This window comes from Oryx dammah, unplaced genomic scaffold (genome assembly GCF_014754425.2).
Source record: "Oryx dammah isolate SB20612 unplaced genomic scaffold, SCBI_Odam_1.1 HiC_scaffold_11, whole genome shotgun sequence".
In the NCBI taxonomy this organism is placed as follows: Eukaryota; Metazoa; Chordata; class Mammalia; order Artiodactyla; family Bovidae; genus Oryx; species Oryx dammah.
This window is the reverse complement of record NW_024070195.1, coordinates 21,558,986-21,581,288: the sequence shown is the minus strand read 5'-3', so window position 1 is coordinate 21,581,288 and position 22,303 is coordinate 21,558,986. Positions and strand designations below refer to the sequence as shown.

Here is a 22,303-nt window from a genome sequence, read left to right as displayed (position 1 = left end):
CATTCCCACAACCATCACTAATGCGTCCACTTCCTTTGCTGACACAGGTACTGGGGCTGGGGGTGGTGAAGGATACGTATGGATGCTCAGTGACTCAGGGGAGTCAGTGAAGGTGATATATGAAGAAAAATGCTGGAGTGCTGTTAAAAATATAGCATTCTGAGTTTGCATGGGAATATAGATTTCCACTAGCAGGAGCATCAGAATAAAATAAAATGTACACTTAAGCATAAATACATTAAGTGTTTATAAAAATTTCCCTAGAACTAGGAGCTCAGAAAGTTAAATATAAGTGTAAGTCTCATACAGAGGCTGCTTCAAACTCTAAAACAGCTTCTTAGATCAGATTAGGAACACAAAATGCACCTTTAGGGGAATAAATGGGAGATAGGGATCACAGGAGATCGGAAGAAGCAGAGGAACTAGGAGTAGCTACTCTCAAACCTACAGCTACTCACCAAAAAGACAAAGTTAAGTGCCTCAAGCCACACAAGCAATTTTCTCTAATGCTATTTTAAGCTTCTAAAGGATCAGACCATCAGGAGTTCCATTTATCAGACACCTCCTAAGATAGTCAAGCTAATTGATTTGTATCAAGGCACTGGACCCAAACTACTGAAGAGCTATTCTAACTTTGCCACCCCTATCAATCTGACCCTAGATAAGGTTGTAATGATGTTGAACTTTCTGCCTTTTTTTTTTTTTTTACAGTGAAAGACCTCTCACCAGCACATGGTTCCTCTAATGTTGAATTAACGTCGAATCTACGACTGAAGTTTTTCCCTAAACCCCTGTGGATTCAGATTTTTCTCCACTGTGGATTCTTTGATGTCGAATGAGACTTGACCTCTGAATAAAGGCTTTCCCACACTCATTACATTGATAGGGTTTCTCCCCTGTGTGAATTCTCAGATGCTGAATGAGGCCAGTGTTCCCATTGAAAGCTTTCCCACATTCTTTACATTTATAGGGTCTTTCTCCAGTGTGGATTCTCTGATGTTCAATAAGGCCTGACTTTTGACTGAAGGCCCTCCCACACTCATTGCATTTGTAGGGTTTCTCCCCTGTGTGGCTTCTCTGATGGCCAATAAGATGTGAGCTCCTCCTGAAAGTTTTCCCACACTCATCACACTCATAGGGCTTCTCCCCAGTGTGGATTCTCTGATGTCCAATGAGGTGTGAGCTATGACTGAAAGCTTTCCCACACTCATTACATTCATAGGGTCTCTCCCCACTGTGGATTCTCTGGTGCAGAATAAGGCCTGCACTCTGACTGAAAGCTTTCCCACACTGATTGCACTGATATGGCTTCTCCCCAGTATGGATTCTCTGGTGCAAGATCAGGCCTGTGTTTTGACTGAAGGCTTTACCACACTCCTTACAGTGGTAGCGTTTTACTTTGTTGTGGATATCCTGATGGGAAAGAAGGGCTGACCTGTAACTGAAGGCTTTACCACACACATTACACTGATAGGGTTTCTCCCCAGTGTGGATTCTCCAGTGACGAACAAGGCCTGAACTCTGGGCAAAGCTCTTCCCACATTCATCACATTTATGTCGTCTCTCTTGGGTGGGATTTCCCCGCTGCCTCTCTAATGAGCCCAGAAGGTCTCGGGCTTCTCCAGGCTCAAGACCCCCGATAACATCCCCGTTGCATTTGGCAGCTGTCTCTCCATGTGGCTGGATTCCAGTAGATATTACCTGTTTTGAAGTTAATTCTCTGTTCTCATTCCTGGTCTCACCACCTATAATAAAAATGTAACATCAAGTGAATGTCACTTCCTAGTCTTTATGTTAGGAAAAAGAGGAAAGAAAAATACACATGGAGGTTAAGAGTAAATGGAAAGCTTCCATCTGTCTCCAAAATGCCTTTGTTAATATGGGGAGAAAGGAGCAGGGACAAACTGAAGTACCACATACACAAACTAGGGAATAAGTGCCGTCAAGAAATAGGGTTGTTGGAAGGAGGACTAAAGTAGAGAAGGGATCCCCTGAGGAGAAGCGGAAATTGGGAAGTGAGAAGGAATATGGAACTACAAAAAGATCTAATGAGTGGAGTAGGAATGAAAAAAGCCCCAGTCATTAAAAAGGAGGAGCACAATGGGTCTAAGTATGAGAGAGCAACATGAACACAGAGAGCACCAAAAGATTTCAGTATCCAACTGGCAAAGAGACCAATACCCAGTCTATGGCCATACAACCCTGAATGTGCCCGCTCTCATCTGATCTTGGAAGCTAAGCAGGGTTGAGCCTGGTTAGTACTTGGACAGGAGACAAATACTCAGTTACAAACTGTAAGATAAGTCCTAGATTAGAGAGTAAAAAAGTTTCCCTTTATTTTTTAAAATTAATTTTTTCTGGTTATTTTTTTAATTGAAGTACAGGAAATGCATAATATTGTTTGCTTTGGGTGTATGGTAAAGTGATTAAGTTACAGATATACGTGTGTGTGTGTGTATATATATATATATATATATATACTCTTTTAAAATTTTTTTCATTATACCCTATTATAAGATACTGAATATAAAAAAAAAGATACTGAATATAGTTTCTGAATATTGTTATCTATTTTATACATGGTAGTGTGTATCTTAAACCCATATATCCCATATTCCTAATTTATCCCTCCTCCCACCTTCCTCCTTGGTAACCATAAGTTTGTTTCTGTTTTGTAAATAAGTTCATTTGTACTATTTTTTAGATTTCACTATTTTTAGATTCTCTGACTTACTTCACTTAGTGTGATGATCTCTTAAGTCCATCCATGTTGCTGTAAATGGTATTATTTCATTCTTTTTACAGCTGAGTAATATTCCATTACACGCACACACACACCCACCTACCCAACCTCCACATCTTTATTCATGCATCTGCTGATGGGCACTTAGGTTGCTTCTATGTCTTGGCTATTGTAAATAATGCTGCACTGAACTTGGTGCATTTCTTTTTAAATTAAAGCATCTGTCTTCTCTGGATATACATCCAGGAGTGGGACTGCTAGATCATATGGTAACTCTATTTTTAGTTTTTTAATGAACCCCATACTATTTTCCATAGTGGCCACAAAAGTTTCCTTTCAGAACTCCAGAAGTCTCAATATTTTCTCTCTCTGTTGGATCCTGAGTTTAAACTCAACTATGTCTTTCAGAAAGCTCAAAGCTACTGTACACATAAACAAAAGATCTTTAACAATAATAACCAGAGCTCTCCTTACCCAGGGAGAACATGTTTCTATAATTCTCTGGCCTGTTATCTCTACTCAGATCCTTCTGGGATGAATCAAGAAGCCATTCCTCTCGAATTAGGGACACAGCCATGTCTTCGATCTTCTCTAAAGTCTGAAACAAAACAAGATGTTCATTTGGGGACTGGGACTCTTCCACAGCTTAAACCCAGAGTATCAGAGAGACCCATCGGGGGTGGAGAGGATCATGACATGAGAAAGTACCATGTAAAGGGATCTGGGAAGCTAGCTGGGAAGAGCAGGAGAATGCATCAGATTTACTGGGGGGTGGGGGTGGGGGAGGGGAGAATCAAGGATCAATCTGTCTCTATGCATTAGAATGTGGAGCAAGTTCTTAAGTGAGTACTGCTACAGACAGTCTAGACATGGGGTAGATGCCAGAAACACTCTGAGTAGAGCTATGAGGTTTCAGTGAGAAGAAGCACAACTCACCTGGAACCCTGCTGTAAGCAGTGTAGCTGTCATCTCCTGGTCTCGAGGGCTTCCTTTCTGGGAAGGGGTAGGACTCTGTGAAACTGATATGGCTGAGAGGAGAAAGGAGCTATGAATGAGATCAGCCTTGTCCTATGGCTATAGGAACCAGCACTAACACATTTCAAAATTTTGTATATTTCAGCAGATATGCATGCCAGAGATTTTGCATATGAAATTCTGTTAGACTATGTGTCCATACCTATGGTTGCCCACAAAACACCTGTACTTTGATGGTCCACTCAGCTTGAAGCTACGTGTCAAAAATAGAACGTTTACTGGTTTCCTAACCGGAATTGCTTTACAATTTCTTCTTTACCATCAAAGCTGTAGTCCATTCTTGTGCTTGTACACAGTATTTCTTTAGGTCCTAACCTTTTGTCAAACTGAATATGGGAACCAATTTATCTCTACTAACTCTATCACTTTTTTGAAATGTCTACTATGACTGCCAGTATCTGCTTCCTATAGATATTAGACAGGGTAATAAAAAAATCAAAATGGACTACTGTGTCTTGCACAACAAGTATTAGAATTGTTTTGGAAACATTAAAAACCTAGTAATTTAAAACAAACTATGAAACCACATAGATAAAAAAATAAGAAACACAGTGCAAGTATGATATGAGACTAGAACATCTTGTTCTGTAAAAAAGTAAGAAAATTCACAAAAATGATGGAGAAAACTCAATAGGACGCAGGAGTCAGATGGAAGAGGCCTCCCATGGCCAACTCTGAGACAATTTAGGCATCAAGATAAAGAAAATAACAGAAAGAAAAAAAAATGAATTTATGAGTACATATTGATAAATAAAAAAATGAATAAAATAAAATGGGAGAAGAAGGGAACACTCTCCATTACAATAAACAAATAAATGTAAAAACATTGTACAGGAGGTAGTGACCAAAACCATCCCAAAGAAAAAGAAATCCAAGAAGGCAAAATGGTTGTCTGAGGAGGCTTTACAAATAGCTGAGAAAAAAACAGAAGTGAAAAGCAAGGGAGAAAGGGAAAGATATACCCAACAGAATGCAGAGTTCCAGAGAATACCAAAGAGAGGTAAGAAGGCCTTCTTCGATGCACAATGCAAAGAAGTAGAGGAAACAACAGAATGGGAGACTAGAGATTTCTTTAAGAAAACTGGAGCTATCAAGGGAACATTTCATGTGCAAGGATGGACATGATAAAGGACAGAAACTAACAGAGGTAGAGGAGATTAAGAGAAAGGAAGAATGCACAGAAGAACTATACAAAAAAAATCTTAATGACCCAGATAACCATGGTTGTGTGGTCATTTACCTAGACCTGACAAGTGAAGTGAAGTGGGCCTTAGGTAGCATTACTACAAACAAAGCTAGTGGAGGTGATGAAATTCTAGCTGAGCTATTTAAAATCTTAAAAGATGATGCTGTTAAAGTGTTACACTCAGTATGTCAGAAAATTTGGAAAACTCAGCAGTGGCCACAGGATTGGAAAAGGTCAGTTTTCATTCCAATTCCACAGAAGAGCAATGCCAGAGAATGTTCAAATTACTGGACAATTGTGCTTATTTCGCAGGCTAGTAAGGTAATGCTCAAAATCCTTCAAACTAGGCTTCAGCAGTATGTGAACCGAGAACTTATACAAGTCGGATTTAGAAAAGGCAGAGGAACCAGAGATCAAATTGCCAGCATTCACTGGATCATACAGAAAGCACAGGAATTCCAGAAAAGCACCTATTTCTGCTTCCTTGACTATGCGAAAGCCTTGGACTGTGTGTATCCAGCAAACTGTGGAAAATTCTTAAAGACATGGGAATATCAGACTATCTTACCTGTCTTCTCAGAAACCTGTATATGGGTCAAGAAGCAACAGTTACAATCTCACATGGAACAACTGACTGTTTCAAAATTGGGAAAGGAGTATAACAAGGCTGTATATTGTCACTGTTTATTTAACTTATATGCAGAATACATCATGTGAAATGCCAGGCTGGATGAATCACAAGTGGGAATCAGGATTGCTGGGAGAAATATCAACAACCTCAGATATGCAGACAACACTACCCTTATGGCAGAAAGTGAAGAGGAACTAAAAAGCCTCTTGATGAGAGTGAGAGGAGAGTGAAAAAGCTGGCTTGAAACTCAACACTCAAAAAACTAAGATCATGGCATCCTTCATGGCAAATGGAAGGGAAAAAAGTAGAAGCAGTGACAGATTTTCTTTTCTTGGGCTCCAAAAATCACTGTAGATGGTGACTGCAGCCATGAAATTAAAAGACACTTGCTCCTTGGAAGGAAAGCTATGACAAACCTAAACAACATATTAAAAAGCAAAGACCACTTTACTGACAATGGTCTGTCTAGTCAAAGCTGAGGTTTGTCTAGTAGTCATGTATGGATGTGAGAGTTGGACCATGAAGAAGGCTGAGCACCAAAGAATTGATGATTTCAAATTATGGTGCTGGAGAAGACTCTTGAAAAGTCCCCTGGACTGCATGGAGATCAAACCAGTGAATTCTAAAGGAAATCAACCCTGAACATTCATTGGAAGGACTGATGCTGAAGCTGAAACTCCAATACTTTGGTCACCTGATGTGAAGAGCCAACTCACTAGAAAAGACCCTGATGCTGGGAAAGACTGAAGGCAAAGGAGGAGAAGGAGCAATAGAGGATGAGAGGGTTAGATGGCATCACTGACTCAATGGAGATGAATTTGAGCAAACTCCAGGAGACACTGAAGGACAGGGAAGCCTGGCATGCTGAAATCTATGGGGTCACAAAGAGCTGGACATGACTTAGCGACTGAACAACAATGATAGAAAATAACAGAAAATAATCACTTTAGCAATCATTGATTCAATGAAGGCGCATCAGCAAATACTAAAACTAGTGTTTCAGCAACAAAAGTTTGACGAAGACCAGGGTATTTACTGATAGTCTGTACTCAAGAGTATATCCCCAGAAATTACTTATTAATTACAAAGGGAAAAACAGTAACAAAAGCCTAGCAAGAACAACTTTAAGTAAGTCATTGAAAAAAACACTACCAACAATAGACAAATTCCTGTCATATTCCTGAGAAGGATACAAAATCACTTGTGAGGTGTTCCTGCCAAATGGACACAATTTGAATCTAAATATGAGAAAACATCACACAAACTCAAATGTTGTCATTCTACAAAATAATTGACTTGTACTCTTCACAAATTCAAGATTATGGAAGGCATAGAAAGGCTGAGGAACTATTCCAAGTAAAAGGAGAGTAAAGAGACAGGACAACTAATTGCAAAGTATGATCCTGGACTAGACTCTGGAAAAACTTTGGGACAGCTGGCAAAATATGAGTATTTCCTAACTGTGATCAATTCATTGAGGTATCTATGAAAATGCTCTTGTTTAAGAAAATACATACTGAAATACAAAGAAAATGGCATGTAATACCAACAAAATCTAAAAATGCCTATGCCTATGCAGTAAATACACTGTGGTAACAGAAACATATGAAGCTATAAAATCCCCAAATTCTTTCATTTGTTCTTGAATTTACCACTGGGACTGACAGTCTGTATTTGAAGCCTAGATGAAATTTAAATCAGATCTTATGACCAGTCTGTAAACAGCAGATTCTAGTTCTTGGTTCAAGGAACTAGACAGGTATCCTGAATGTACTTTCTTCCTTTTCACTTCCTCACTCCTCAGCAGTGAAATCTGGTTCCTCACCTCTATCGTGTGGCCCTTGGAGGACTGCAGATTTGTGCTGAGTTGCCACAGGTTGGAGCTGAGTATCTGGAGGCTCCGGTGCAGATTCTGAATGCATCACCTCCTCCCAGAGTACCCTATGTCCATGTGCACGAGCTGGGACCTGGAGACAAGACAGTTGCATTACAAGGAATCCCTCTGAGAAATGAAGTGAACAATGTAAGAAAAAGCACATCTAAAGGAATACATATGGGGGAAGGAAAAAGCAGAATCTTAATTACTTCCAAGGGGCAGTAAGGAACACAAACATGCTGATTCGCACAGAAAGGCATCATTTATGCTTAGCACTGAAGAAAAAGATTTCTGCTGATGCCCTCCTTGATGCACAAACTGCTGATACTTTGTACTCTCAAGAAAGGGGAAGAATGATAAACAGCAACTTAAAGCTGTACTCTTCAGCGGAAAAAAATTTTAATAAGAAACTAGGAAATCTGAGTTCTGGCTTCAGATCTATCTTTAGTTATTTGGTTGCCCCTGGAAAATAAGTTCTCTATGCATCAGTTTCCCATCTGGCAAACAGAACAATAATACAACTGCAGGAATGTTATGAGGATTAAAAAAATGGATTTATATCCTTTACAAGAATAAAAAGAACTCTATAATAGAAGCCATGCCACACTATAACAATTTTCATTCTCCTATAACAGAACTCATGCTCAGCATTTATTCTCCCACTTTATATCAATGTCCCTCCACCCAGCTCCCTGGACTCTTCACAGTCACAGCATGCCCACCTCCTTCTACGTACCGGCCGTCCCAATATATCAATTTGCCTTTCCAAATCCTCCAGTAGGGTCACCACTTCCTCTCCATTCTCTAGCTGATGTTCCTTCACCAGAGTCTGGAGCTCCTCAGGCAGGATGGTCAAGAACTGCTCTAGCACCAGCAGCTCCAGGATCTGCTCCTTGGTGTTCAAATCTGGCCTCAGCCACTGATGGCAAAGTGCGCGGAGTTGGATCAGAGCTTCTCGGGGCCCTAGTGTCTCTTGGTAGCATAACTTCCTGAAGCGTAGGCGGAACAGCTCTTGGCCAGGAGGGTTATTTTCATGTAGACTTGATTCCTCGTCCCAACCATGATCTTCCTCTACCTTGACAATTACAAGGTCCTCTTCAGGAACCTGGTCTTGTGGGGATGGGGCTAAAGACTTTCTTGATTCTGCTGCCATTTAGGGCCAGAAAAGCTCAGGAGACTCGTTTCTACTACGTTTCTTTATCTTCTTAAGAGAAGAACCTTCTGAGGGCCTCTTCTTTAAGGGTACTTCTTTGGGGACAGAAAATGACAAATAGTGTAAAGGCAAGACAAAGGTCACAATAATTTACTGAGATATCTTAAGAAGTTCCCTACCATGACATGGATGTCATTTAAGTGATCCTCTCCAGAAATAACTCCTTGCCTTCTTAGCCTTCTGCCATGCCAATTCCATCTGGGAATTCCTTCTTTCTCTCCTGGGGATGTGGAACATGGCTAAACAAAGTCAGGAAACCATGTAGACTGGGTCTAATTGAAATTCCATATTTCATCTCATCTGACACTCAGTGCTGCTGATTTGATTCCTTTCAGCATTTGCTATACCAGCTATACTGTTTCGACACACTGCAGCTCTTAATCTGCCCCTCACTCTCAACAAGAGACTAATTTCCACATAATACAGCTAAAGGTATTGTCAAGAAAGGTCCTAACACTTTTCTCTTCTCCACTTAACATTCCTTATCCCGTGCTCCACCCCCCAACCCCACTCCCAACTCCCTCGTCTCCACACTAACTTCTACTATGGACTTTATTTCAAGTTCTGTAAAGTCTTCTCTAGGGCACAGGTCCTGCACCTCTAAGGAACCTGGATGCCCTATCAACACTTGCAACCCCCAAATCTAGTCCCACAAACTAATGACACAGAATGTTTTAGAAATAAAATCATACAGTACGTAGCCTTTTGAGTCTGGCATATCTTCTAGCATATTGTACTTGAGTCGTCAACGTTAGTATATGTATCAGTTTACTCCTTATATAGCACGGCACGGCAGGCATTCACCAGTGGACTTCCAATGACGATTTGCTTCAGTCGTGTCTGACTCTTTGCAACCCCATGGACCATACCCCGTCAAGCTCCTCTGTCCATGGGATTCTCCAGGCAAGAATACTGGAGTGGATTGCCGTGCCCTCCTCTGGGGAATCTTCCCAACCCAGGGACAGAACCTGTGTCTCTTACGTCTCCTGCACTGCAGGTGGGTTCTTTACCACTAATGCCACCTAGCAAGCCCTCTTATTCCTTATATGGATAAATGTTTATCCATTCTCTAATTTCCACTATCTCAGTTGCTTCCAGTTTTTGATGATTACCAATGAGGCCACTATAAGTATCTGCATATGAATTTTTGTGTGAACATTTCTCCTGGGTAAATATCCAGAAAAAAAAACCAAAAAACTGCTGGGTCATAAGGTAAGTATATGGATAACTTTATGAGAGACTGCCAGACTGTTTCCCAAAGTGGCTATCATATTTTGCATTCCACTAGCAATATGTGAGAACTGCAATTGTTCTACATTCTGACCAGCATTTGAAACACACACATACACATATAGATATACACATACACATAGATTTTGGTATTCTAAAAGACATAGTGGTATTTCATAAGGTTTTAATTTGCATTTCTCTACTGACTAATAATGCTGAGCATCCTTTCCTGTGCTTATTTGCCATTCATATAATTGGTCCTTCAAATCCATGGGTTCCACATCCCTGGATTCAGTCAATCAGGGATCAAAGATATTTGGGGAGGGGGGAAGTTACAGAAAGTTCCAAAGGCAAAACATTAATTTGCCACATATCACCAACTATTTACAAAGCATTTGTATTTTATTAGGGATTATAAGTAATCTAGAGATGATTTAAAGTATACAGGAGGATGTGCGTAGGTTATATGCAAAGACTACTATATTTTACATAAGACTTGAACATCAACAAATTTTAGTATCCAAGAGGGTCCTGGACCCAATCCCCCATGGATACCAAGCGACAACTGCATCTTCTTTGATGTTTTCCTATATTTAGAATTCGATTTTTTAAAATAATTGACGTTTGAGAATTCTTTACATATTTTGGATACAAGTCCTTTATGAAAGATGACTTGCAAATATCTCCTCCTTTCCATTCTTTTAACAGTGCCTTTTTAAGAACAGAAATTCATAATTTTTTGAAATTTAATTTGTCAACTTTTAGGGATTGTACTATAGTTGTCATATCTAAGAAGTTTTTGCTTAATCCAAGGACTCAAAGATTATAGTTTAAATTTTTACTTTTAGGTTTATGATCGCTTTTAAGTTAGTTTTTGTTCAGAGTTTGAAGTATGGATGGAGGTTCATACAGATATCAAATTGTTGCAGCACTATCTGCAGAAAAGATTAAACTTTACGTATTGAATTGTCTTTGTATCTTTGTCAAAAATCAATGGACTGTATGTGTGGATCTCCTTCTGGAATCTCTACTTTGTTCCACTGATGTATATGTTATTCCTTTCACCAATACGAACTGTCTTGACAGTTGTGGCTTTTTAAATCTTGAAATAAATTACTAAGAGTCCTGTAACTTTGTTGTTCATTTTCAGAATTATTTTAGTTTTTCTAGTTCTGTTGCCTTTTGATATAAATTTTATAACTGTCTTCTAAAAAAAAAAACCCAAAACTCCTGGAATAGAATTTGTGTTGATTCTATAGTTCAGTTGAGAGACAAGTAACATCTAAAGAGTATTGTTTCCCATCTCATAAACATGGTATGTCTATTTATTTAAGTTTTCTAATTTATTTCATTAATACTCAAACTATCTATTCTCAAAGGACTGGATAAAATGCTTTCTTCTTTAAAATCCTTTCTTAATGATTCCAATTGGAAGTGATTTCCCTCTTAGTCTACATATCTGTTACACAAGTATCACTTCAATGTTATTTTTGCCATAATTGTGTATTATTAGTCACAAAGGAGTTTTGACTTTCTAACTTAATTCTATATTTCCTATGAGTAGAGATCCTTATCTTTTATCTTATTGATAGAATGGAAGATTAGAGGGCTATTATTTATAATACTCAACACAGACTGTATTTGTATTTGTTGAGCAGTTAAGTTTTACATATAAGGCCCGAGTCTTTAGACTTATTCAATTACAGGGGCCTGTTTCTTTGTGGGATATACGCCTACGACTTTCACCTTTGGTATCTGGCATCACTCTTGCCTGCAGTAGTAGTGGTAAGTGATCTTTCTGCCCTTGGTTATGCTTTTCTTCATGTTCCATAAAGCTGCTTATTGTGGGTTGAATTGTGTCCCTGCAAAAAAAAATATGTTGAGGTACTAACCCTTGGTACTTGTGAATGTGACCTTATTTGGAAATACAGTCTTTGCAGTTTTAATCAAATTAAGATGAAGTTATACTGGAGTGAAAGTGAAAGTAAAGTCGCTCAGTTATATCCGACTCTTTGAGACCCCATGGACTGTAGCCTACCAGGCTCTTCCATCCATGGGATTTTCCAGGCAAGAATACTGGAGTGGGTTGCCATTTCCTTCTCCAGGGGATTTTCCCGACCCAGGGCTTGAACCCGGGTCTCCAGCATTGTAGGCAGACACTTTTATATATTGGAATAGGGTAGGCCTTTAAGCCAATATGACTAGTATATTTATAATAAGAGAAGAGACATGGAGATTGACACATACAAAGAGAAGGCCATGTGAAGACAGAAGACAGTCATATAACTAGGGAGGCAGAGATGAAGTTATGCAGTTTCAAGTCAAGGAATGCCAAGGATCGTCAGTAACAATCAGAAGTTAGGAGAATATGAGCTTGCTATCACATTGACCTTGGACTTTCGGCCATCGTAACTATGGGAGAATAAATTTCTGTGGAAGCCATCCAGTTTGTGGTACTATGTTATGGCAGCCCTATCAAACTAAATACACTGCTAGAGAGACTGTTTTAACACATATGTAATACAACTCACCTCCTTAGTTCAGTTCAGTCGCTCAGTCGTGTCCGACTCTTTGCAACCCCATGAATCACAGCACGCCATCTTTCAATAAGGAACTTAACTCTTCAGCACGGAATGCAAGGCCCTTTATGATACATAAAACTGTCTTGCTTTATCTGCTATAAACTTTCCTTTACAGGGCTTCCCAGGTGGCTCAGAGGGTAAAAGAATCTGCCTACAATGCAGGAGACCCGGGTTTGATCCCTGGGTCAAGAAGATCCCCTGGAGAAGGAATTAGCAACCCATTCCAGTACTCTTGCCTGGAAAATCCACGGACAGAGGAGCCTGGTAGGCTACAGTCCATGGGGTCGCAAAGAGTCGGATATGACTGAGCTACTTTACTTGCACTTTCTTTTCTTTCTCATTCATACAGCCTTTTCCAAATGTGGCTTTCTCCTATCTCCATTCTACTGTAGAGCTCTTTAGCTCAGTGGTTCTCAAATCCTCCCATATCCCAGATATTTAGCAATGTCTGGAAACATTTGGGAAGCGATGCTACTAGTAGCTAGCAGGTAGAGGCCAGAGATGTGATTAAACATCCTACAATGCATAACATAATTCTCCATAGAAAGAATGATCTGGTTAAAAGTGTCAGTGTTATGGCTGTTAAACCCTAGTGTTGCAGAAATCACTGAACTCTAACTTAAAGGTCTCAGACCTTTTAAATCAGGTCTTCCCTGTTGACCCCACTCCTCAGCTGCCAACATCCCCCACCCTGGAAAATTAAGGTGCTCATTTTTGCCAAGTTATTTTTTGCAAGGTCTAGCCACAGGATTTATCACATTGTATAAAGTATGCCGGAGAAGGTAATGGCACCCCACTCTAGTACTCTTGTCTGGAAAATCCCATGGATGGAAGAGACTGGTAGGCTGCAGTCCATGGGGTGGCTAACAGTTGGACACGACTGAGTGACTTCACTTTCGTTCACTTTTCACTTTCATGCACTGGAGAAGGAAATGGCAACCCACTCCAGTGTTCTTGCCTGGAGAATTTCAGGGACGGGGGAGCCTGGTGGGCTGATGTCTATGGGGTGGCACAGAGTTGGACACGACTGAAGTGACTTAGCATAGCATAGAGTATGTACTGCAAATGTCTGCCCATGGTCATGGTTTTTGTGACAGTGATCTTTTTCTTTGTATCTCTTTGTAACTTATTACATATTTGTAGGCCAGAAAGATCACAATGGCAACATCGTGGACAAGGGCCTGGAGAAAATGTAACTGAAGGCAGCACTGTAGAGAATAGAGAATAGCATAACTAAAGGAGGCATATCCAAAAGCAATTGGCAAGAAATGGTAATATCAAGATAAAATCATAGATCTGTAGTCCACCAAGGGAAAGAAGAGACTGGCACTTAGAAATCAGATTACATATTGTTACTGACATGAGTCTTCAAGTCAGTGTCTCTATCTTTCAGGAATCTGAGGCCAAGAGAGTAGGGTAAAGTTGGCTCAAAGCCACTCAAACTAATGAAACACAGCACTTTTTTCCATAAAAAAGCCCATACACACAAAAGTTTACATTTTCAGTGTTCATACATCAAACATCCTCCAAAGAACTCCAGGAAGGTTAAGAATCCCTACTTACAGAGTGTGGACAGAAAAGGAAGAGAATTTGAAAAATTATCTTTAAAATCAAGACAGACTGGTAACAACAGTTTGGTGAGGAAAAGTACAGATGGAGAAACCAAGGAGCAAGAGATAAGATTAAATATGGAACAACAAAGGGTTTAATTCATAGATAATAACTTTACAGAGAAGTGGGGGAATTTCCTGGTACAGAGATTTGAGGAAAGGGTGAAATCTCCCAGTCTCAGCAAAGGCTGAGATTTTGTGGAGGGTATGAGATAAGGGGTAAAGATAGACACTTTAGTTTTGAACACACAGGACCAACATCCATGGTTTTTAAAATAAGTCATTTAGAAAGTAAATAAAAAGTTAATAAATTCCTTACTATGGGACATGAATTCTAAGCTCTAATTGTTTTGAATGCATAGTTATAGTTTCACCATGTTTTCTTACGAATTTCCTAAAGTCAAGGTTCATCTTTAATTACTGAACTACTGGCCACCTTCCACCTTATAATCAATACTCAACAATATTAGCTATAAAAAGTTTCAATATTAAGTGTGCATCATTCAAGAACTTTACACTGTTGATTTTAAAATAGTAGTATAGTACTAAATGATATTTTAAAAAGTCTCAACAGTGAAACTGATGGGAGTCATCTAACTATTAGGTTTGTTCATATTTCAAACCACATCAACCAACAATCTTGTCCATTATCCATTTGATTATTCTTTTTAGTAGCTAATTTTCCTGTTTTGGTCTCGTCCCTCTTCAATCAGACAGTTTTTGAAAGTTACAGCCTATAACCAAGTACAAAGATATGTACTACGAAATTAGTCTACTATAAATATAATACCTTCCTCTCAAACAGTTTTTTGTGTTATACTCCTGTATTTAAATTAAGTTGGTAAGCACTGTGTGGATAAAGACTGCTTCTTACATTCTCTTTTAAGAATACTTCATCAATTTTATTGATTTAGGAAATTTAAAAAATCTTTAAAGCTTCTTCTCATCTTTAATGCAATAATCTTGTGAACTACTGAAGACACGTTTTAACACCATTACCTTTTTAATAGATGAAGAAAGAATGCTTTCTTCCTTTAGACTAATTTCAGTCTAATTTGGGATGTTTGGGAGCTGAAAATAAAACCAAGCAAAGGTATTTTCCAGGCTTTAAAAATCAAGGTGAAGCAAACACTGTGTTTTATAGGTATCTCAAGTTGTGTCAGTTGAATATTTTAACATCCACATTTTACACTTAACTACAGCAGAATTCAAAATATGTATGCATTTGCTAAAACTATGATTACTGCATAAATATACTTAACTGAACTAATCAAACAGAAATATGTATTTTTTAGAGGTGGTAGTGACAAAAGTTATTCATGAGTCACCTGAATATCGGAAATGGGGCCCCTCCTAAAGAGTTTTCAGGCATCTGCTTCAACTAGCTTTAATAAACAAAGTGTCCTGAATAAGGTTGAATTTTATATTACCGCGAAGTCGTCAAAACTGTTTCGTTGTATATTATCCAGTCAACACACTTGTCATTTTCTGAATACACTACAGAGAGCAAAACAAGCTAAGCAGGAAAAACAGGTTTCCAAGGACAACTGGGAGTTTATATGTATATATATATTTTAATGACAATTGTGACGGAAATGCAAAATTGTTAAATAAAAACAATTCAAATAGTGGACAGTGGTCAATAAAAGATAACAAAGGGATAGTTTTCTATTTTAAGACAAATAAGACTGGACTGCAAATAACACCACAAACAATTAGCGATGAAGAAAGCGTATCTTCACTGAAGGTTCCTTAGCAAAAAGTTTGGGCACGCGGACTCGGCCTGCGCTGGCAACCAAAGCGACCCTTAACCGACCGAATCACCCCGGGGCGCAGACCTCGGCTCAGGGCCCCTCTCCAGACCCCTCAGGCTTGTCCTCAGCAGCGGCCTGGTCTGGCCACAAAGCGTTCCTGTTTCCTCCGGCCCAAGGCCGGACTGTACTCACCGTGAATTCCAGGGGCGGCCCGCGCTGGGGAAGGGATGCTACAAACGGTGGACAGACCCACAGGAACGGCTGCAAGAAGAGAGGTGCGAAAGCAGCACCTGGCCCAGGACCCTCCAGCCCCTAACTTCCAGACGTGAGGAGGCACACCGCCGGCCAACATGCATCTTGCCCCAAGCCACTTCCGGGAGCTCTCTAGGAATCCTGGAGGTCTGAAAGCTCTATGGTCGGACCAATGAGCCAACTGGGCCACCACCGCCCTGAAAACCGAACGCTAGGCCTCGCTGTCCTGTTTCGTCTACGCGTCGCAGGGTTGCACGCTACCATAAGGCGCCGGGAAAGTTGTGAGGAATAACGGACTGTGGTGTCACTTCCGCCTCGCGCACTTGGCCCAACGACCCCGTTCCGCACGCTCTCTGGGGACTTAAAGGTTCCCCGGAAGCTGATCTGAGGGCTTGCGGAGGTCAGGGCTGGGAGCAGGCGGTAGCTGGGGTAGCGGTGGAGGATGCACGTTAAGGATCCTTATGATGCTAACTAACTAGACGCGTTTGGCCGGGTTAGATATCCCTGCACTTTATTGTTCTCTCTCTATAAACATATCCAACCTTCCCACGTAGACTGCAAATTTCTTGAGGAATTCCAGTTTATCATGGTTCATAGAAAATATGAATTCTTTCGAGGCTTTACATATGTTCCACCCTTTCCTATTTTAATGAACTGCAGTCTCTTACAAAACTTGGTTTGCAGTTTAGCTTTTTTAGTACTGAGTTTAGGATTAACTTTAGGGGACTTCCCTGGTGGCTCAGCCGGTAAAAGTATCCGCCTACAATGCGGGAGACCTGGGTTCAATCCCTGGGTTGGGAAGATTCCCTGGAGAAGGAAATGGCAACTGATTTGCCTGGGAAATTCCATGGACGGAGGAGCCTGGCAGGCTACAGCCCATGGGGTCGCAAAGAGTCGGACACGACTGAGCGACTTCACTTAAGTTTAGGATTATGACGTAATCTGTGACATAAACTTAAGTTGTAGACCCTATTTCCAATACCACAAATTTAGAAAAACCCAAATTCAAATCCATGTTCTTTCCTTATACACCCTTAAAATTTTAACTTTTTAGACTACACAGGATTTGGGGGCGGTGGTTGTGGATGCTGGCCTTAAAAATCAAACAGCCAATTATTTTAAGAGCAAAATGGGTTTGTGCAGGAAAAGCAGAGAATTGCTATTTGGGTCACGCAAGGCGTGGTGTTTCAGAGGCAAGATCAAGAAACAAAGGGAAGATCAACTTTATTAGTTTGGGGGAGGGCTGTCTTGAATAAAAGTTCGCTGGAGAAGAAGGAGGTTATGGCCGTTTCTTAATAGCTGCAAGCAGTGGTCAATGCATTGCGGCTGGGGCAGGGAGGGCTCTTCTTAAAAGCAGGTGAGGAAATTCCCTTGTGAAAAATGTCCTCTCGTATCAGAAGAAAACTTATATTCTTATCATGAATAAGAAGTTGTGACAGACAGACTTTTATACAAAGAATTCCATATAAGCGGAAATGGACCTTGTTAAGATAATTTTAAGAGAAGGCAACGGCACCCCACTCCAGTACTCTTGCCTGGAAAACCCGTGGACGGAGGAGCCTGGTAGGCTGCAGTCCATTGGGGTCCCTAGGAGTCGGACACGACTGAGCGACTTCACTTTCACTTTTCACTTTCATGCATTGGAGAAGGAAATGGCAACCCACTCCAGTGTTCTTTCCTGGAGAATCCCAGCAATGGGGGAGCCTGGTGGGCTGCCGTCTATGGGGTCGCACAGAGTTGGACACGACCGAAGCGGCTTAGCAGCAGCAGCAGCAACAAGATAATTTTTATTTTCCTTATTCTTACTGGTTATGCAGGCTGTAATACTAGTACATGCGTGAGAGCTCTCCTTCAGGGCTTCCTGACTCCATTTTAAAGGAGGTTTTCCTTGATTTATTTTCACATGAAAAATGTCTTACTTTTGTTGCTGTTTTGGTCCCCATTTTTATTCTTTTAACATTTTTTCTAACTATCCATTTATGCTGGATTTTCAGGTGCCCCTCCAATTTTCATCTTAATTTTCCCTCCTTATCTGATCCTGCTGATAGCCACCACCACCAATGTTTCTATCCAGTCCCCAACCTTAACTTAAAAATATCTTGTCTGTCCTCAAGACTAAGCCTTAGTAGTTTTGATTTGCTTGTAAGAGTTTTGTCAGCTAATCATCACAATAAAACAAATAACAATAAACACAGAAGTTACAGTGTTTCAACTCTTTCAAAACACTTCTGTTATTTCATAGTTTTTGCTTCCCACCGGAGATGAAAACTGAAAATAATTGTCAACAGACTAGAACTATGCTGCTGCTGCTGCTAAGTCGCTTCAGTCGTGTCCGACTCTGTGCAGCCCACCAGGCTCCCCTGTCCCTGGGATTCTCCAGGCAAGAATACTGGAGTGGGTTGCCATTTCCTTCTCCAATGCATGAAAGTGAAAAGTCAAAGTGAAGTCGCTCAGTTGTGTCTGACTCTTAGCGACCTCATGGACTGCAGCCCACCAGGCTCCTCCATCCATGGGATTTTCCAGGCAAGAGTACTGGAGTGGGGTGCCATTGCCTTCTCCGAACTATGCTATGTTTCATTTTTACATTAAAAAACAATTTTTTAAAATAAAAGTTGTATACATAGGTAGTAGAAATGAAATAGTGTTGTAACCTAAGCAAAGATTTCTCATAAGGCACTAATAATAACAGATAAAATTGCTAAATTTGACTTCATTAAAATTTAAATTTTCTGCTCAGCAAAAAGCACAATTTAGAAATGAAAAATGGAATGGAAAATATTTAGGATGGAAATATTCCATTTAGAATGGAAAATATTTTTTCAATACATATTTCTGACAACTGGTATTCAGAATATATAAAGAACTCTTACAGCTCAATCATAAGAAAACAAATGTAAATAGGCAAAAGTTATGGACACACACTTTACCAAAGATATATGAATTAACAATAAGTTCATAAAAAGGTACTCAAAATCATTATTCATCAAGGGAATATAAAATTAAGACCACCACACATCCATTAGAATGGCTAAAATGAAAATGACTGACAATACTGAGTGCTTGAAAGGATATAAGATAGCAAGGAAATCCAACCAGTCCATCCTAAAGGGAATCAGTCCTGAATATTCATTGGAAGGACTGATGCTGAAGCTGAAACTCTAATACTTTGGCCATCTGATGTGAAGAACTGACTCATTGGAAAAGACACTGAAGAAAGATTGAAGGTAGGAGAAGAGGACAACAGAGGATGAGATGGTTGGACGGCATCACCGACTCAATGGACATGAGTTTGAGTAAACTCTGGGGGTTGGTGATGGACAGGGAGGCCTGGCATGCTGCCGTCCATGGGGTCGCAAAGAGTCAGACACGACTGAGCAACTGAACTGAACTGAAGTGAGGATATGAAGCAACTGAACTCTTATACACTGCTAGTGAGAGTGGAAAATTGTACACCTAGTTTGAAAAATAGCAATTTTTAATAAAGTTAAATAATGCCTACATTATAGCCCAGTAATTTCACCCCTAGGTATTTTTACCTAAGACATAAAACCATAAAATCCATAGCAGCTTTATTCATAATTCATAATTATTCATAATAGGCCCAAATTAGTTCATCAAAAGGAGAATAGAAAATCAAATACTGTTATGATCATACAACAGAAACTAAACTGATCATACAGTCAGAAACTAAAAGCAGCTACTGATAGATAACGCTTTCCTGGTGGCTCAGATGGTAAAGAATCTGCCTGCAATGTGGGAGACCTGGGTTCAATCCCTGAGTTGGGAAGATCCCTTGGAGAAGGGCATAGCAACCCACTCCAGTGTTCTTGTCTGGACAATCCCCATGGACAGAAGAGCCTGGTGGGCTATAGCCCATTGGGTCACAAAGACTGAGACACAACTCAGCAACTAAGTACAGCACTGATAGATGAACAACATGGATAAATCCAAAAAATTTTGTTATGTTGGTTTATTTCTTTTTCTGGAGCAATGGACCAAAAAAGGTAGAAAAACAAAGGCAGATAGATCTTCCATTAGTCCAATACTCCTAAAGGAACACTCCTTATCCTTCCTTTTGAGCCCTGTTGGTTTCCCTATTTTATACTTCCAGTCTCCTCCTTTTGATTATACCCAGTGCAAAGTAGGGCTTGCACCCACCACCAATAAATGAAAGGGAATGTAAATGGGCATACACCCAAGGCAGGGTGACAATTATGTTATATGACAGCAAGTTGTGTTGTTTACGTCTTCCCATAATTCTATGTTATAATTAGATGCAGAATATTCATGAATCCTTAATGGCCTAAGGTTTCTCAGGTGGTCTGGTATTCCCGTCTCTTTCAGAACTGTCCACAGTTTATTGTGATCCACACAGTCAAAGGCTTTGGCATGGTCAATAAATCAGAAATAGATGTTTTTCTGGAACTCTCTTGTATTTCCCATGATCCAGCAGATGTTGGCAATTTGATCTCTGGTTCCTCTGCCTTTTCTAAAACCAGCTTGAACATTTGGAAGTTCACGGTTCACATATTGCTGAAGCCTGGCTTGGAGAATTTTGAGCATTACTTTACTAGCGTGTGAGATGAGTGCAATTGTGCAGTAGTTTGAGCATTCTTTGGCATTGCCTTTCCTTGGGATTGGAATGAAAACTGACCTTTTCCAGTCCTGTGGCCACTGCTGAGTTTTCCAAATTTGCTGGCATATTGAGTGCAGCACTTTGACAGCATCATCTTTCAGGATTTGAAATAGCTCTACTGGAATTCCACCACCTCCACCAGCTTTGTTCATAGAGATAGTTTCTCAGGCCCACTTGACTTCACATTCCAGGATGTCTGGCTCTAGGTGAGTGATCACACCATTGTGATTATCTTGGCCATGACAGTTAGAACTGGACATGGAACAACAGACTGGTTCCAAAGAGGAAAAGGAGTACGTCAAGGCTGTATATTGTCACCCTGCTTATTTATATGCAGAATACATCATGAGAAACGCTGGGCTGGAAGAAGCACAAGCTGGAATCAAGATTGCTGGGAGAAATATCAATAACCTCAGATATGCAGATGACACCACCCTTATGGCAGAAAGTAAAGAGGAGCTAAAAAGCCCCTTGATGAAAGTGAAAGAGGAGAGTGAAAAAGTTGGCATAAAGCTCAACATTCAGAAAACTAAGATCATGGCATCTGATCCCATCACTTCATGGGAAATAGATGGGGAAACAGTATTTTTCTGGGCTCCAAAATCACTGCAGATGGTGATTGCAGCCATGAAATTAAAAGACGCTTACTCCTTGGAGGGAAAGTTATGACCAGCCTAGATAGCATATTGAAAAGCAGAGACATTTCTTTGCCAACTAAGGTCCGTCTAGTCAAGGCTATGGTTTTTCCAGTAGTCATGTATGGATGTGAGAGTTGGACTGTGAAGAAAGCTGAGCGCCAAAGAATTGATGCTTTTGAACTGTGGTGTTGGAGAAGACTCTTGAGAGTCCCTTGGACTGCAAGGAGATTCAACCAGTCCATTCTAAAGGAGATCAGTCCTGGGTGTTCACTGGAAGGAATGATGCTAAAGCTGAAACTCCAGTACTTTGGCCACGTCATGCGAATAGTTGACTCATTGGAGAAGACTCTGATGCTGGGAGGGACTGGGGGCAGGACGAAGAGGGGGCAACAGAGGATGAGATGGCTGGATGGCATCACCGACTCGATGGATGTGAGTTTGAGTGAACTCAGGGAGTTGGTGATGGACAGCGAGGCCTGGCGTGCCGTGATTCATGGGGTCGCAAAGAGTTGGACACGACTGAGTGACTGAACTGAACTGAATGGTCTAAGGTTACTTGGGGAAGTCTCTGGTTATTTTGTATCTACTGTGTGCCTAGGACCCATATGTAGGAGTTGAAATGTCTCTGTGGTTATTTTGTAGGATATCTGTGAGCTCTCCTGGGTGTGTCTGGGATGGAGTTTAGAGATCAGATGGCATCCTTTTCAGCCAGGCCTCCCCTCCAGTTACTCATGTCTAACTTCCTACCTATCACGTTGAATAAAAGTAGCCTTGTGTGAGCACTTAAGTAAAATTAATATCAAGATTAATATCTGTGGTGACAGAAGATAAAACAATGTTTACTATGGGTTGGAGTTGTAATTACATGGTTGCACATATTATAAAAATTCATTGAGTTGCACCTCTGATTTGTGCAT

The 22,303-nt window shown here is 40.3% G+C and overlaps 1 protein-coding gene across 1 annotated transcript in view; it reads right to left on the bottom strand.

The window, feature by feature from the left end:
* Nucleotides 1–681: 681 nt before the first annotated feature.
* The window catches only part of LOC120870274, a 69,031-nt gene continuing 47,409 nt past the window's right edge, over nucleotides 682–22,303 (bottom strand). The window contains 7 exon segments of the mRNA XM_040249894.1: nucleotides 682–1,745; nucleotides 3,218–3,341; nucleotides 3,680–3,771; nucleotides 7,421–7,562; nucleotides 8,208–8,624; nucleotides 16,053–16,121; nucleotides 16,374–16,536. Coding sequence (XP_040105828.1) covers nucleotides 742–1,745; nucleotides 3,218–3,341; nucleotides 3,680–3,771; nucleotides 7,421–7,562; nucleotides 8,208–8,624; nucleotides 16,053–16,121; nucleotides 16,374–16,536 — 2,011 coding nt within the window. The 3' untranslated portion in view covers nucleotides 682–741.